This window comes from Excalfactoria chinensis, chromosome 3, assembly GCF_039878825.1.
Source record: "Excalfactoria chinensis isolate bCotChi1 chromosome 3, bCotChi1.hap2, whole genome shotgun sequence".
Classification (NCBI taxonomy): Eukaryota; Metazoa; Chordata; class Aves; order Galliformes; family Phasianidae; genus Excalfactoria; species Excalfactoria chinensis.
The window spans coordinates 88,671,053-88,684,272 of NC_092827.1; the positions used below are offsets into that span (position 1 = coordinate 88,671,053).

Sequence of the window (13,220 nt, forward strand, 5' to 3'; positions counted from 1 at the left end):
CCTCTGCTGTGTCATTGAAGCAAGTTCTTCCTAGACCTGTGAAATGCTGAGTAGGCTCCTTAACACTGTGTCAAAGAGTTGATAGGTAACATCAACAGCAGCTTCTTGTGCATAGCATGTGTTCTGTTCTCCATGCATGGCTTACATGATGGAGGGACCAGAAAGCTAGCAAACAGACAGAAAGCTTGAAAGTCTACTTCTCTTGTCTACTATCCACTGAAAAAAAGTCATGCCACCCTAAAAATGTTGCAGGGAAAAATCACCCAAAAGAGGAAGAACTTGAGACTGCTGGTCCCTTCTAAAAGTACTGGCAAGTGTATGAAACACTGTTAATAGTCATTTTTGCCTGAGCACATAAAGCATTTTCTCCAGAATTTGTCACAGTCATGGAGGGAAAGGAAAGAGAATAATTTAGATGACATCCTCTCTGCTGAGTTGAGCAGGAGAATGATCGGAAAAATGCAGATCATGGCCTGCACAGGCAGCTGGTCTATGAGAAAGAGCCTGTGTTAGCCTGGGAAAACAGGAAAACTGCCTCTAGCTGCTGCACATAGGAGAAACTTTTGTGAGAAACTGCTGTAAACTCTGTTCTGCTTTTCTCCCCTCCATCAATGTTATTTACATGGTGTAATTATTAATACTCAGCTTGTGGTGGGGTGGAGGTAGGGGAAGGAGAAGGGAATACTATGGCTTTCCTCTTTTATTCTCAATACCCTGACCAGACAGTTACCTGGAAATGAAAGATCCCGGCATAGTCCTCCTGGAAACTCTGAGCCTTAGGAACAACACGGTGCAGAATATCTGGATTCAAAGTCAGAGATGCAATGGCAGCCAGGAGCCAGCAGTCACCTGCAAACACACATGATCCACAGTGGAAAAGTTTATTAATGAATAGCGTCTTGTTGAGCTGTTCCCTACACCAGTATATCATGCTCCCACGTAGATCAAAGCACCAGCATTAAGTGCTCTGTAAGGTCCTGCCAGATTGATTCAGTGTTGGTTCAGCAATTCATTCATTTTGTGTTGTGCTGTTTCTCTTTTGCTCAGTTTCCACTCACCCAGACCACACAGGTATTGCAGGGCCTCTGACGGTGATCACAGTGGTAACTTTAGTGGTCTAAATTGAGCTTTGCTGTTTTGATTTTTTAATGAGTCTCTGAAAGCAGGCTATTTTAGCTGAGATTTTTAGTACCTTCAGGAGTCCAAGAGCAGAGCCAAGACAAAGGAAATTTCACTTTGTGGGTTGCAAAGCCTGGCTGAGCAGCACAGAGTCAATGACCTGTGCTACCTCAACTAGCCCCAAGCCAATGTACCTGGGAGAAGCAGATGCGCACATGTGTGTGTGTTAGCCCTTCCACTGGGCTTGAACCAGCTCTTAGGATTATTACTTCAACTCTACTTGTGAGTCAGATGGAAACAGAAGTGCAGTGGGAACTCTGGAAGCAAGTGAGCCCCCCCTTTGGCTCACTGCTTATCCTGGAAAGGAGGGGCATGTGCCCTTACTGGAGGCTGGCTGTCTTACAGCTGTAGCTTGCTTGTTGTGTTGGGTAGGTGAAAGCCTTCACTTGCTACTGGGAAACTCAGAGATCTATGGATTTCTTAGTGTATTTGCTTATCAAAGAGCAGGAAGCCCTTTTGTGGCTTCAGTGTTAATTTCTGAGGCCTGCTCAAAGCCTCGGAAAATAAAATTGCTCTGAGGGTGATAAATCTGCCCTGGTTCCCCACTGATTATCTCTGCCAAGACACAGTTTCTTTGCATAGATGCATATTATGCTGCAGAATTAACTGGCATAATAACTCTTACTTTATTGAAAGTAAACTGATAGAGAAACCAAAGAAAGTTTAATCTGTATAATGAATTAATATCTTAAAGTGATAGTTAACTATTTATATTGACTTGGGCTTTTTGTTTTAGTACCACAATTACTCTAAATCCTAAGACAATATTCTAGAACTTACCCAGTGCTGGATGGTTTCTGTTGCCTATGTACCCCACCAGGAGGTACTCAGGTGCCTCCTATGAGCTGAACCAGAAGCAGCTGCTCCCAGTCAGACAGAGACTTGAGAAACACCTATGAAGAAGTTCCCTCCTCCTGCAATAACCTGTAGTCACCTGAGCTGGCTAATTCAATAGAGGTGCAAAACCCTCATCCAACCAATGTGTGTGGTACAGGCATTTCCAATGGGAAATGTAGCATGTAACGACTCCATACTCTTCCCTGGCACTGCCCTGTGCCATCCTGGTTGCCACTCAGGTAATAACATTTAAGCTGGAAGGGGGTAGAAGATGGTTGAGCTACTTGCTTATCCCAACCACCTGCATTTCCTATCAGAAGAGGTTAAAAAAAACCTGTGCTACTCCTCCTATACAAGCAAAGTTTGAAGAGGAACTGTGAGAAAGGATAAATGCCACTTTGAGGGGGAAAAAAAAAGGTAGAAAAAAGAGGAAGGCTAAATCAGAATAAAAGGGTCATGAGATGTTTAAAGTGGAATTTGTAAAATGTGGCTGCTGTGCATATAGAAAAGTCCAATAGCATCAGCCCCTAAAATGACCACGACCAAAAAACTTATGACATTCCTTTTCAACCCACTTATTTTGCTTTCAGTAGGAGAGGACTCAATTCACTGGCTTGGAAGGTTCCTCCTAGCCTTAGGTATGCACATATGAAACAAATAGAACTGGGAGAGTGCAGGTTGAGGGAGGGGTTGAAAGGATCGAAACAGTTCCTCTCCCAAGAAAACATAGATGTAGGGGGAAAAGTGAGACTAAAAATATTCCAACCTGCTATGTACCCCTTTGTCTGAGGCTTTTATTGGCATACAGCTGTGTGCTTGATGCTGTTTTAATTTCTACATTTCCCTGTCAATGTCGAAATAGCACTCTAAGTCTGAGCAGTGGGTCATCAAAGAAGGAAGATGAAAAGCCTTATAAGGTTAGGCCAGCAGATCTAATTTTTACCACTTCCTTGAGCTTCTTTTGCTGAACAGAAGGCTGCTACCAGGTAGAGTAGAGCAGGATTCCTAGTGTCCCCTGTTGTGTCCCTCTGCCCCATGTGAGACCAGAGGAGCTCTGTAGCAAAGAGTTAGTGCTTTCCCAAAATGTAACTGGTTTCTTCTTTCTGGTTACAATTTTTTACAGCTGGTGGAAAGGGAACTGCCGTAGGCTTTGCTGAGGAGGGTGTATGTTTGATGCATAATTAGAAGAGTCAGTGAAATGAGAGGGGTTTCCTTAAATGTGTTATTTACTTCCCTGACTCAGAACTGAACGCTTTCAGAATCTCACTCCTGTGAGATGCCAAATGCAGCATGAAATCCTTCATGGCTTTCTTACAGTATGAATTAACTTCCTAGCATCTGAGAGGTTGAAAGACATTGGCCTGCCACAAACACACCATGCAATCTGTCTTCCTGGGAAGCATTAGGGGCAAGCTGGCTTGGGAAGAATTCTAAGTGGGAAACATGGCTTTAAGAATTGCTTTACCAGCCCTGAGCAATTCAGAGTCCTATCTCTAAGCCTTACTTGGGGTCCTAATACCTTTTGCTAAGACTGTGGCAGAACAGCTATTAACTGCGTCCCCTGAAGGGAGTCAGCTGGGAATTAGCTGCTGTGCAGTAACTTGGTAAAACAGGAAGGTTTGCAAGGGATGCTCAGATACAAATGGTTTGGAACCATTTTATACACAGACAATGCGTTACCTTCAGGTTCCAGTGACGCTGGCTTTAACACAAATTAAAGAGGATAGAAGAAGCTGTCCATATTAAAGAGCAACCAAGATGAAACCTAAATTGCACAAACCGCTTCTTCTCATACACCTCAATGGGATTTGTGCTTATTAGTAAGTTTTCTCAGCCCTTCTCAATGACAAATTCCTAGGTTTTTGTTGTCTGGTGTTTTCGTTGTTCTTGTTATAAGTACAAGTTTCCATTAAGTGTTCCTTTTTTTCCCCCAGAGTTCAGCATTGTTTTGCTGACAGCAGCTTGAATAGTTCAGTTTGCAGCTATGCCTGCAGTGTAGCATGGCAGTACAGCGTCCCCAGAAAGGCAGCTGATATAGGACCACAAAGACCTGTCCCGATAATAGCTACAGGTTATAAGTCATTTCTCAAATTGTGAGCAAAGCATTTCATTCCTTTCCTAAAAAGTGAATTCTGGAAGGGAGAAGAAATGAGGCCAACAGGTCACTGAATTAAATATGTAATCAGGATGTGTTTCCTATACAATTATAGTCAGAAAAATGACAGTATCAGAAAGCATTTTTGCTCACAACATTCACTTGAAGTTGTACCCTTTTAGCTTCTAGAAATAAATTAAGAGGAAACTCCTCAGCGTTAGCTGTATGAGGCTAAATCACCTGTGGGCACATTCACTGCTTCCTGCTCAGTCTCGTATTTCATGAACAAAAGTTTCAAACAAGTGCCAGTTACATTGTTTACTGCTGCTACTGCTGAACATGCCCGATTCCCGGATCCAAAGCTATCCGTAATGCTTGTGAAGTCCAGTTCTACTTAATTTGAAACGAGCAATTATGACCTTGAGCCTGTGGTGTAGAGGTTGAATGTGAAAACCAGCTGTGCGTGTCTAAACATTTACATTTATATACACACAAACACATGCGTATCCTGCTCTGAAACACCACTTTGACTATTAGGGTACTTGAACTAGAACCTCTCCTTGCATTGCCTCTCTTCTCAGCACTGCAAACGTGCTTTGTGTTTTACAGACAACCAAGTCACTGCAGTGGACATTGAATCTTTGCTGGCTTGGGAGCTGTGCAACTCCTCCGTGCTGATGTTTACCCAAGCACACTGCAAGCACAGGAGCCATAAAATTAATGAGGAATCTGATTAGTTTCAGTTGCTGCAGAGCAGCACTTGGTTTCTGTTTAGTTACTAACAAAGCATACGCAATCAGAGCATTTGCACTCTTCATTTGAGTTACTGATAGAGTAAGTTAAGCCAAGAGTCTGGGTGCCTCAAAGATGGACCAGACAGCACAGGAGCATTTCTGGACTGACTGTATTCTGGCTTGTTGCTGATTCATCAATTCCAGATTTCAGGTTGGTCTCCAGTCTACCTGTAACCTCCTCAATCTGCTTGTGAGATAAGACACAGACAAGACACCCATGGGGCATCCTCAGCTGGAGTGCCTTGGTGGCAGCCATATTGGCTCCGCAGAACCTGTGCGGGCAGCCCAGACCTATTGAGCTGGTTCTAAGACTTCAGAACAAGAACTGCTCCATGAATGTAACTGGTCCAGATCTGAAAAACTATATTTAATGAAGAGGCTTTTGAATAAGCTTTATGTTAATTTAAATTTATGCCACTTCCTTCTCAAGACCTTCTGCAAACAGATCTACGGTTAACTTATCCACATAGCTGCAAGGAAACTTCATAAGTCACCTCTAACAATGAAGTCTATGAGTGCATTTCAAGTTATTACTAGGCTATCAAAAAGCTATGGTTCAAAGTACGTTTAAAATATTTCAGGTCTTTCAAGTTCCCATCAAACTTCCCAAGCTGATATTCATCTAGCCTATGCTGTTGTCAAAGAAATAAGTTTAATGGAGTGAGACTGACTCTGGGTTTTCTTGTTCCTTTTGTTCACATAAACCCAGACCTACAGTGTTATTTTTTAAAAGAAAAGGAACATGTCACAGAAAATTATTAAAAATAGGCTCTATTTCCCTAAAGGACTTGTTAACAGGTCACATACGAGGCTTATGTAAATATGTGATCAGGGCCTGTTTCAATAGAAGGATTTCACATGACAGCTTTAATAACAAGCACTTTGATAGTCGAGGTATTGGATCAAATTAAAAAAAAAATAAAGAAGCATAATGTGCCTCTGAGATGTAAAGCAAACACCTGGCACTGCATTCAGACTGAGTTAAGTCCCATGCCTCTATTCTGAAGTTTATTTTTGTAAAGGGTCAGCAGGCAGAAGTGATTGTAAACTGCCTTTCAGAACCAAAGGGGGGTTATATTTGTCCCCTCATTGCTTTTTCTGCCTTCGTGAGAATATTATCTCTTAAAAATGGTTTTTAGAGTCAAAAGGAAGACCATAGCAAAAGCAGAATCAGGCTTGGGAGGTATATTTCAGGACACACACTTGGGGTCCAGCAGCCAGCTCCCTCCTCAGGGGCACAGGAGCCACTCTGGCCCAGACCCACCACCACCATTATTTGGTGGGTTTGGTACTGCCTTGTGAAATGAAAGTCCATTTAGCACAGAGGACTGGGAATCCACAGAGCCATTCAGGAGATAATGGATAAAAGGGTCTGAGGATATTTGCATCCAGTTTCCGGGCTTAGCACAAATACTCATAGACTCATTAAGGTTGGAAAAGACCTCCAAGATTATATAGTCTAACTGCTGACCAATCAATCACCACCATGCCCATCAAAGAATGTCCCTAAACAGCATGTCTACACATTCATCGAGCACCTCCAGGAACGATGACTCCACCACCTCCCTGGGCAGCCTGAGAGCAGGCAGTGTTCTTTAGTCCTTTAGCTTGTAAGCTGTCAAGGTTTTACTTCAGGTGGATGGTTGTCGTGGAGATTTTTTCTGCTATTATAGGAACTTTCTAAATTAGAAGTGACATGAAATGTCACTTTTATTACTTATCTGAACAATTCCTCTAAAATACGGTAAGTGATTCCCTGTACTCTGCTCTGACATCCACCAAATAAATATCCTGAAGCACGTGTATGATTGGGCATCTTATTTCCAGCAGCTGGAATATAGACCAGGGAATTTCTTAGCGATCACTTTAATAGTGCTATGTTTACAGGACCAGCACTGGTATTATTTATTACCAGCAACTTGCAGAAATTGTTTGAATCTCATCTGCAAAGTGGATGGGATGGAAGAGCAGTGAGGTCAGGAGTGCTGCAGTAAGCAGCACAGAAGAGAGACAAGCTGATTTTTCCATGTCTCATCTATCAAATTCTCATTACAAGAGTTTCAGCCTTTTTGCCTCTAGATGCAGTCAGGAGAGGCTGCTGCTGCTGCCTTCTGCAGCTGGATCTTATCAGCTGCGTGGACAGGGAAGAGGCCAATGCATCAGCTACCAGAGAGGGGATAAAAGCTATTTGCATAGCAGCTTTGCTTAAATGATGGCAAGCACTAGAGAAAAATAGGTAGAAAGGATGGTTTTACTATGATGAGGCCAGGAGAGGATGACTGCTGTCTGCGACATCCCATCAGCATCAGGCCCCAATTCACAGAGCTGGGCACCACTGCCTTTTTCAGTGGCATTTTTGCACACTGCGTGCAGTCGGTTCTTCTTGCAGCCCTACACTGAATGCCATACAAACAGAATGAATATTCAGCAAGAAGGGTTTGGAGAAAGTTGCCTGTGGTGGATTTCTCATTAAAAGTGTTGTGAAGTGCTGGCACAGTCTGCCCAGAATAGTTGTAGATGTCCTATCCACAACTGGTTCAAGGCCAGGTTGGACAAGGCCCTGGGCAGCCTGGTCTAGTGCCTGATTTAGGGGCTGTCAACCCTGCCTGCAGTGTGGGCTTAGAACTAGATGATCTCTGAAGTCCTTTCCCACACAAGCTGTTCTATGATTGCATGAATGGAGCACATCAGGTTTGTAGTATTTTTTCATGTGTTCCTTACTCATCTTGGCACAAAATGGCAAATCACAATCCCAGTCCCTATACCAAACCAGTTCCTACTCTGTTCCTTGGTATATGGCAAAAGATGATGGTGACAGTTCCTTCAGATGGGACACAGGTACTATAGAGAAATAATAGGTAATAAAAAAGGAAAATTAACTCACCTCTTCCAACAACTTAAGAAGAGCGCAGCCTCTATCCAGAAAGATACTGCTCCTTTGGCTTCTAACCCTTAAATGAGGGTGAGGAGGGGTGGATCCAGGTTCTACCCCTTCTGGTCACACAGGTGCAATGCTTGCACCTAAGTTTCCTGTGTTAGGAATGCTTTCTCACCTGGTGCTCAATCACTGGCTCAGGCTGTGTGACCTGGCAATTGCTCTGCACCTGGGGACCAGGTATTTTCTTTGTGTAACACTGGGTCTTGCTCAGCCTCCTGAGTAAAAGCCCTCTATGATCAGGCTAGAGGATAAAACTTGCTCAGTGTCCCTTGACTCTTAGGAGAGACTCTTACTGGGATGAGGAATTTTTACATTAAGCTTCTTGTCTTGGAACAAAAATAGATAAATAAATAGATCATAAAACAAAATGCAGAAGTGTTGTACTTACCCAGCTCTCCTTGGCAAACATCTGTCCGAGTAGCTCCTCCGACTATGAACTGAGGATTGTCACATAACTCCTGAAAAAACATATTTTCAAAGTGTACATCACCCTTTTTTTTTTTTTTTTTTTTTTTGTTAATTTTTCCAATGGGAAAGTTCAAAAAATACTAAACATACGTAGATATATTAAGGAGAAGCTTCCCCTTTCTCCCAAGCATTCCCCAAGGGACAGCAATAGGCAGCTTCTAGGGAGCCCAAATTCATGCCTGCTTTCCCAGTAGCTGCCAGCTCTGAGCATGCCTGTGTTGCTGGGCCACGGAGGCAGGGGCAGTCCAGGACTTCTTTATGTGTGCGTGAAGAAGACTCAGACTGTCAATCCCTTTTTACAGTAGGTGTTATTTCAGCAAGACACCTCTTGCTTCTGTGGTTTTCCGGCTGCAGGCTGCCTCACAGCTATCCTGGTGGATAGGAGGCAGCAGCAGGTTACCTACCACATAGAAAAGTTTGTGCTGTGGAATCTTATTGTTGTTGTTTTGGTGGGTTTTTTTCCTCTCCAAACTGGTGATCTGTCACAGCACCTGCTGGCTGTCAGCTGTATGTGACATATTACATGACATACTACACATTTAGACACCTGATCCTTCTGAGCCACTGCCAAGCACCACATACACCTTTCTCGCAACTGCATTTCTAGTTCTTCCTCTTCTTGGAGCATGTAGTAAGTTGATGGTGATTTCTGTTTTCCAGAGACGTGTAAAACCAAGGGGACTTCCACAGTACTTGCTGCAGAAGTGCCCATTAAGTTGCTGTTTGACCACTGGGCTTGCAAGGGTGGAAACTTGGAGCTACTGAATCAGTAAAATTATTTTTCTGTCTTTTTTGGGTAGATAGGGAAGCAAAAAAATAGGCCATAAAATTATCCCTCTTGTTGCCTTCCCCACATCAGAGGAAGGCAAGTTATTGGTGTGTTTTCATCTTCTTTTCCTCCTTTTTTTCCTTCCTCTTTAGAATCATTAAGTTTGGGAAAGACCTCTATGAAGTCCAACCATTGATCGATCACCACCTGGATGTTTCAGGGAGAGGTAAAATAATGGAGGAGGAGTAAAACACTTACAGAAATCAACGACTGAAAAATGAAAGGTTAGAAATAATCTTTGAAGCTGTGATTGATTCATATATTTTGGTTTTAAGACTTTCAGTGCCTTTTTTTTTTCTTTCCTGATGAAAATGATTATTTTCAATGAAAGGCCATTTGCAGGATGCGTATATCTGAGAAATGAATATTCCAGCCAGCTGCTTCTCAGCTGTTGCAAGTAGAGGGAAGCGAAGCAGAGGGTTTATGGAAGTGTTAGTTTAGTTCCCTGAGGTACCCAGTGGAAGGACCATGGACAAACAATGGTTGGTGCCATGGGGTACCCTGTGCTGCTTGGATGCACATGGGGAGTGTGTGCCCTTCTTGGACTGTACCCTGAACATGAACCTCTGAGGAGCTGGGATGGAAAGGGAGGAATCCAATTCCCAGTAGTCAGTTATAGGCTTCTCTGCTTTAAGAAGAGCTTAGGTAAGGCAGGATAGACTCAAAAGTGGACCAAACATAAAGGAATAGCATGCATTCAGCATCACCTTTTTAGCATGGATGTGCTCAGGTGAATGCTAACCACCCAGACCCAGCCAAGCATGCCATGACACAGCATTCCTACCGTTGGCCTCTTCCAGACTACTCCCTGGGTTTTGAAGGAGTAGGGTCCCAGGTCCTGGTATCCCAGTGCAGACGGGCAGGCAGGGAACTCCTCGTCCTTGAACAGAGTCCCAGCCTGAAGGCACTTCTGCCGCAGTGTCTCATAGTCCTGGCCCAAGTAGCTGAGGGCCTTCCTGCAGGATCCCAGCCCCTCAGCAGCCGCTCGCTCTCGGCACAGTCTGGTTGCCAGCCCAGCCATACTGCCTCTGTCTGTGGGTCTGGAAGAGGTGTATGGAGCAGGTAACCAGGGTGGGGCATGATGGGAGGAGGCTCAACAAGTGCAAATATGTACCTGGGACAGCAGGAGGCCAGCCTGTGAGCGTGGGCACTGGCTTGTGCCACTGCCGTCTTATTTGCTCAAAAGCTTGTGAACTCCTTGCTCATTTCTAAAGCACAGTTTTAATGGGGGGTGAGGGAAAGAGGTGGCTTTACAGGCACACCTGTTTGCATGTGGAAACGCATTCTGTGCTGGGTGTCAGACTCAGGGGCCTGCTCCAAGTGACCAGCTGAAGATGCTTCAGACCTTTCCTTCCTTCCAAAATCCATCTTTACACTGCTGGAGGGCAGAGCATCCACAAAACCTAGAGCTGATACCACCTACATGGTAAGGGAGTGCCAAAGCCAGGGAAAAGTTGAGCAGTATCAGCACTAGGAACTGGCTTCTGGACTTGGGGATCTCCCTGGGAAAAATAGAATAAAAATAAAAATAAAAATATATTTAAAAAAAATAAAAAGAAGTTGTCTTTGGTACTCTGAAAATAGTGCATGCATATGAATAAATTCATCAGCAACAAAAAGTGTGAAGCTGATAGAACTAGAGATAGTTGTTTGGCCAAACAGCCTGCAGAAGGCAAGGATCCCATCCAGTTCATGCCCTTGGCCAGAAGTGGACAACCGTATGGCACCATGCATTGCCAAATGGAGGCAAGCTGGTGCCTTTCCCAGCAATAAAAATTGGGGACATATCCACTGCACTTCCAGACTTTTGGTGCTTCCTTGATATAAAATGTTTACAACAAAAAATGAAGAAGCCTCAGGTGCAGAAGAAATTTTGGACATTAAAAAGTTGTGGTTTCTGTTCTTACTGTTCATCTTGTGCTGACAGGTGTGTGCACACCTCCCCGGTGCAGTGGCTGCAGAAGTTTGTAGGCTGGAGAAGAGAAGCAGGAGCAACTTTCTGCATTGCAGAGCCCAGCTGCTTTCCAGCTCGATCATCAGGTTTCCCAAGGAAGGGCCACTGCTTGCTTACCCAGAGCTGGGCAAACAGTTGCTTTGTTTGCAAGAGGACATGGCTGATGACTACCCCTTGGTACATTTAGACAGGAGGTGTGGGGAAGGGAAGAGAGAATTTCTAAGCAAAGAAGCCAGTTGAGATAAAGAACCCAAACAGAGGCTAGCCGGATTACTTGTCTGCAAATATTTGAAAAGCAAGAATGTAAAAGAGGAAATGAAATTACCCGGTCAGTCCCAGGTGGGTGCTGGTAGGGAAAGCTGAGCTGTGGGAATTAATATACTCTGTCTATACAAAAATGAAATTAAACACTGTTGTAATTGAGTAAAGAAGAGTGGTCAGAATTTCATCTCTGTTATATTTCAGTACTTCTGCTTGTGTTTGTGTATTGAATCAGAATGAAGGTTTGAATAATAAGGGGCTGAAGGGAGGGGTTTTTGCTTTCCAGAATGTCTTTTCCTTAAAAATAGACCAATTCAGATGTACCCTCTTTCTCTGATCGTAGGGCAAAAAACTTGTTTCATCCCCTCTGCAACATTCTTATGCAACATTCTTATCCCCTGCTCCTTTGGCCCCCAGCTTCTCTTTTGCAGTGACTGCCATAAGCTTTGGCAATGTTGTTCCTGAAGAGCAAGGTGCTTTGGCATTTGGGAGTTCCCAATTTGATCCAGAATCCTTTGTTTCCCATGCATGGTTTTGGACGTACCTTTGATATGCTGTGTGCTCTATATCTCCAGTTGCCACTGGACATGAGCGGGCACAGAAGGGGTGAAACCTCGCACATCCCCAGCATGCTGAAGTATGAAGTGGAGGAAATATGGTAACATTTTATCTCTGTAAATTGCAGTAAAATGTGCTATAGGATTTTTTCCTGTCCTTTGCCTTACATTTGGGAAGAGGCTGAGGACATTTTCTCTGATGGAGGCCTGGACCAGGTAACCACCCAGTGTGCCCGCCACAAATCACTGCTCCCACTGATCTGTAGGAGAGCACTTTAAATCCATTTCCAAGCTTGATTAGCCTCAGCATGACCTGTTTTGTGTAGAAAGTGATGCTCAAGCACCACCTAGAGGATATAAAGAAGAGGCTGTGCAGTTCACTACAATGACTATGATGCTATGGGGGGAAAAAAGGGTTAGGTTTTTCATAGCCTTCAAAATTGCTACTAGAGTGGTGTTATCCCCTAAGGGAAATACAAATAAGGAAAAAAAAAAAAGAAAGAAAGATAAAACTGAATCTGATTTCTGTTGCTTCTGAGACTTACGTATTTTTCTTCATCTCCTCATGATTTCTTCTGCCTTTCTTGATGATGGAAAGAGGGTGAGATAAATGGAGAATAGAACCAACCAGGAAAAGGTATCGTCTTGGTTGAAAAGAAGAATCTTCCTATTATATTATGGTTCCATGTCTGTGGGAATCCTTAGAAGAAAACTGCCAGTAATCTAATGGCTCTGGCCATTTTTGCTGTGCTGCATGAGAAGGAAATGAAATAGCCCTCCTGCACTGCAGCACTCTGCTAATGAGAATTAAAGCTGCTTATCTGTATTGTAGACCCTAAGCTGTGAAAAGGGATTAGCTTGACTTAAAGAGAGCTCGCATTTTTCTGTTCTGGATGTACAGGCTTCTAGGCAGCCTTTTATTCTGAAAATTGAGGGGCTATTACTAGGCAGACCAGTGTGAGCTATGACATGCCTTCAGTGTTTGTCCATAACATTATTCTTTAGAAGTCATTGCTCCAGATATGAAGCCCCACAGTACAGTGGGGCTGGCCCAGGGGATGAGGAGCTGGGAAGAGCATTTCACAAGATGGCTGAGACATTGCCAATACCCCTCAGTGCCTTGGCTGGGCTTCGTGCTGGTGAGGAAACCTCCAGCCCCAAAGGGAAAAGCAAATCCCTTTGTTGTGAAACACCACCACTGCTGCCAGCCTTCTCCTTTAGGAAGCCATCCCCATCTGGGGGTGCTCTTGGGGAGGAGAGCAGCATGGCCCCCAGCTCCACTCCCTGGACCTTTGGGCAGACTTTATC

The 13,220-nt window shown here is 43.9% G+C and overlaps 2 protein-coding genes across 2 annotated transcripts in view; both read right to left on the reverse strand.

The window, feature by feature from the left end:
- The window catches only part of CAPN8 (calpain 8), a 29,071-nt gene extending 18,910 nt beyond the window's left edge, over positions 1-10,161 (reverse strand). Inside the window, exons 1-3 of the mRNA XM_072332217.1 lie at positions 9,925-10,161; positions 8,232-8,301; positions 731-849 (exon numbers count right to left, since the gene is read on the reverse strand). Coding sequence (XP_072188318.1) covers positions 731-849; positions 8,232-8,301; positions 9,925-10,161 — 426 coding nt within the window. The remainder of the gene's footprint in view (positions 1-730; positions 850-8,231; positions 8,302-9,924) is intronic.
- Positions 8,259-13,220, reverse strand: part of TP53BP2 (tumor protein p53 binding protein 2) — a 64,573-nt gene continuing 59,611 nt past the window's right edge. The window contains exon 19 of the transcript XR_011903075.1: positions 8,259-8,301. The gene's annotated coding sequence lies outside the window, so the exon portion shown is untranslated. The remainder of the gene's footprint in view (positions 8,302-13,220) is intronic.